Raw genomic sequence first — 1249 nt, 5'->3', positions numbered from 1 at the left:
AAAGAGGCCAATTTTAAAAAAAAAAAAAAAAAAAAAAACAGTAGGCATATCTCTAGAAATCTCTTACTGCACTGCACAGATCTGCATCTATCTAAAAATACATCATTTTGAAGAAAAAAAAAGAATGGAAATAATTTTTGTGGAGAAAGAATTTATCATTTTTGTATAATGCTCATAATTCATATATCAAAGGAATAATTGACTTTTTTGGTGCTTGATACTATTCAATTGCATGCAACAGAAGCAGGAAGTTTTATATTATTCAAACTGTAAAATAAAAAAAAAACTGTCACATGCAGCAAGAAACACAAATATTAACTTACGTTGCAAGATCTCCCGCTGTTTCCTGGCGTACCAGGTGTAGAGCGCCGCGCGTTTCTGCGTTTTCATAGGCGTGCCTTTATTCAGGTGCTGCGACAGGTGCGACTGATTGAGGCCTGTCACATCCACCACCTCGCGCTGAGGGATATTGTGCTGCTGCATGTAGCCTTTGATCATGCGGGACGCGCGCCATGGGTCCTCTCTGAAAAGACCGGAAACATAAAACATAACTTCATTTTATATGATCTTATTAGTAGTATAGGTCAGCTTTTAATTGTTGGTTTCGCTTATTTCACATTTATGATAGTCTATTTATAATCTGTTTAACATGTTAAGTTCTGTAAACGCGGTCAATTGTTCCCGTCGCTAATAAACAATCGTTAATCAGTGTATTCAGTAGGTTGTAAATAATTCCAAAGGTTAAAGACTTCATTGCGTGCGCGCAATTCAACCTCTGTGATTTAATTACAAAAGGACAAGTAAAAGACAAGTGAAGGACTTGACGGCAGCTGTATATTGTTCACCGAGAACATTATAACGCCATTTCAAAACAAAATACCCGACCCTAAAGTATAGTTCAACATGGTTTAAAACATTGCTTTAGATAGGAGAAAATATTGCATAAGTCAAAAAATTGTTAAAAACGAAATTTAAAAAATTAAAAACTAGAACGAAATGGTTGGTTTAAATTAGAGTAACCAAACGAATTTCATATGACTTTTAAAAGTCTTATTTTATTTAGGCTAAATGTATAGCTCAATAAAAATGTAAATACGGCTATTAGCTTCAAAATAACAATAATTTTTACTCATCAGTACAAAGGTGCTGGATAGCCCTCATTCATAGTGAATGTGAAATTAATAAAAAAATAAAAGAAAGTAGGCTATATATATATATATATATATATATATATATATATATATATATA

General features: G+C 32.6%; 1 protein-coding gene across 2 annotated transcripts in view; it reads right to left on the bottom strand.

The window, feature by feature from the left end:
• The window catches only part of LOC107661110 (hepatocyte nuclear factor 1-beta-A-like), a 12876-nt gene that overhangs the window by 9660 nt on the left and 1967 nt on the right, over positions 1-1249 (bottom strand). For both annotated transcript variants that reach the window (XM_016450578.1, XM_016450579.1), the window contains exon 2: positions 324-523. In XM_016450578.1, coding sequence (XP_016306064.1) covers positions 324-523 — 200 coding nt within the window. The remainder of the gene's footprint in view (positions 1-323; positions 524-1249) is intronic.

Source organism: Sinocyclocheilus anshuiensis, unplaced genomic scaffold (genome assembly GCF_001515605.1).
Source record: "Sinocyclocheilus anshuiensis isolate Anshui unplaced genomic scaffold, SAMN03320099.WGS_v1.1 scaffold583, whole genome shotgun sequence".
In the NCBI taxonomy this organism is placed as follows: Eukaryota; Metazoa; Chordata; class Actinopteri; order Cypriniformes; family Cyprinidae; genus Sinocyclocheilus; species Sinocyclocheilus anshuiensis.
Note: the sequence above shows the minus strand (reverse complement) of the source record. Positions and strands in the feature narration are given on the sequence as shown.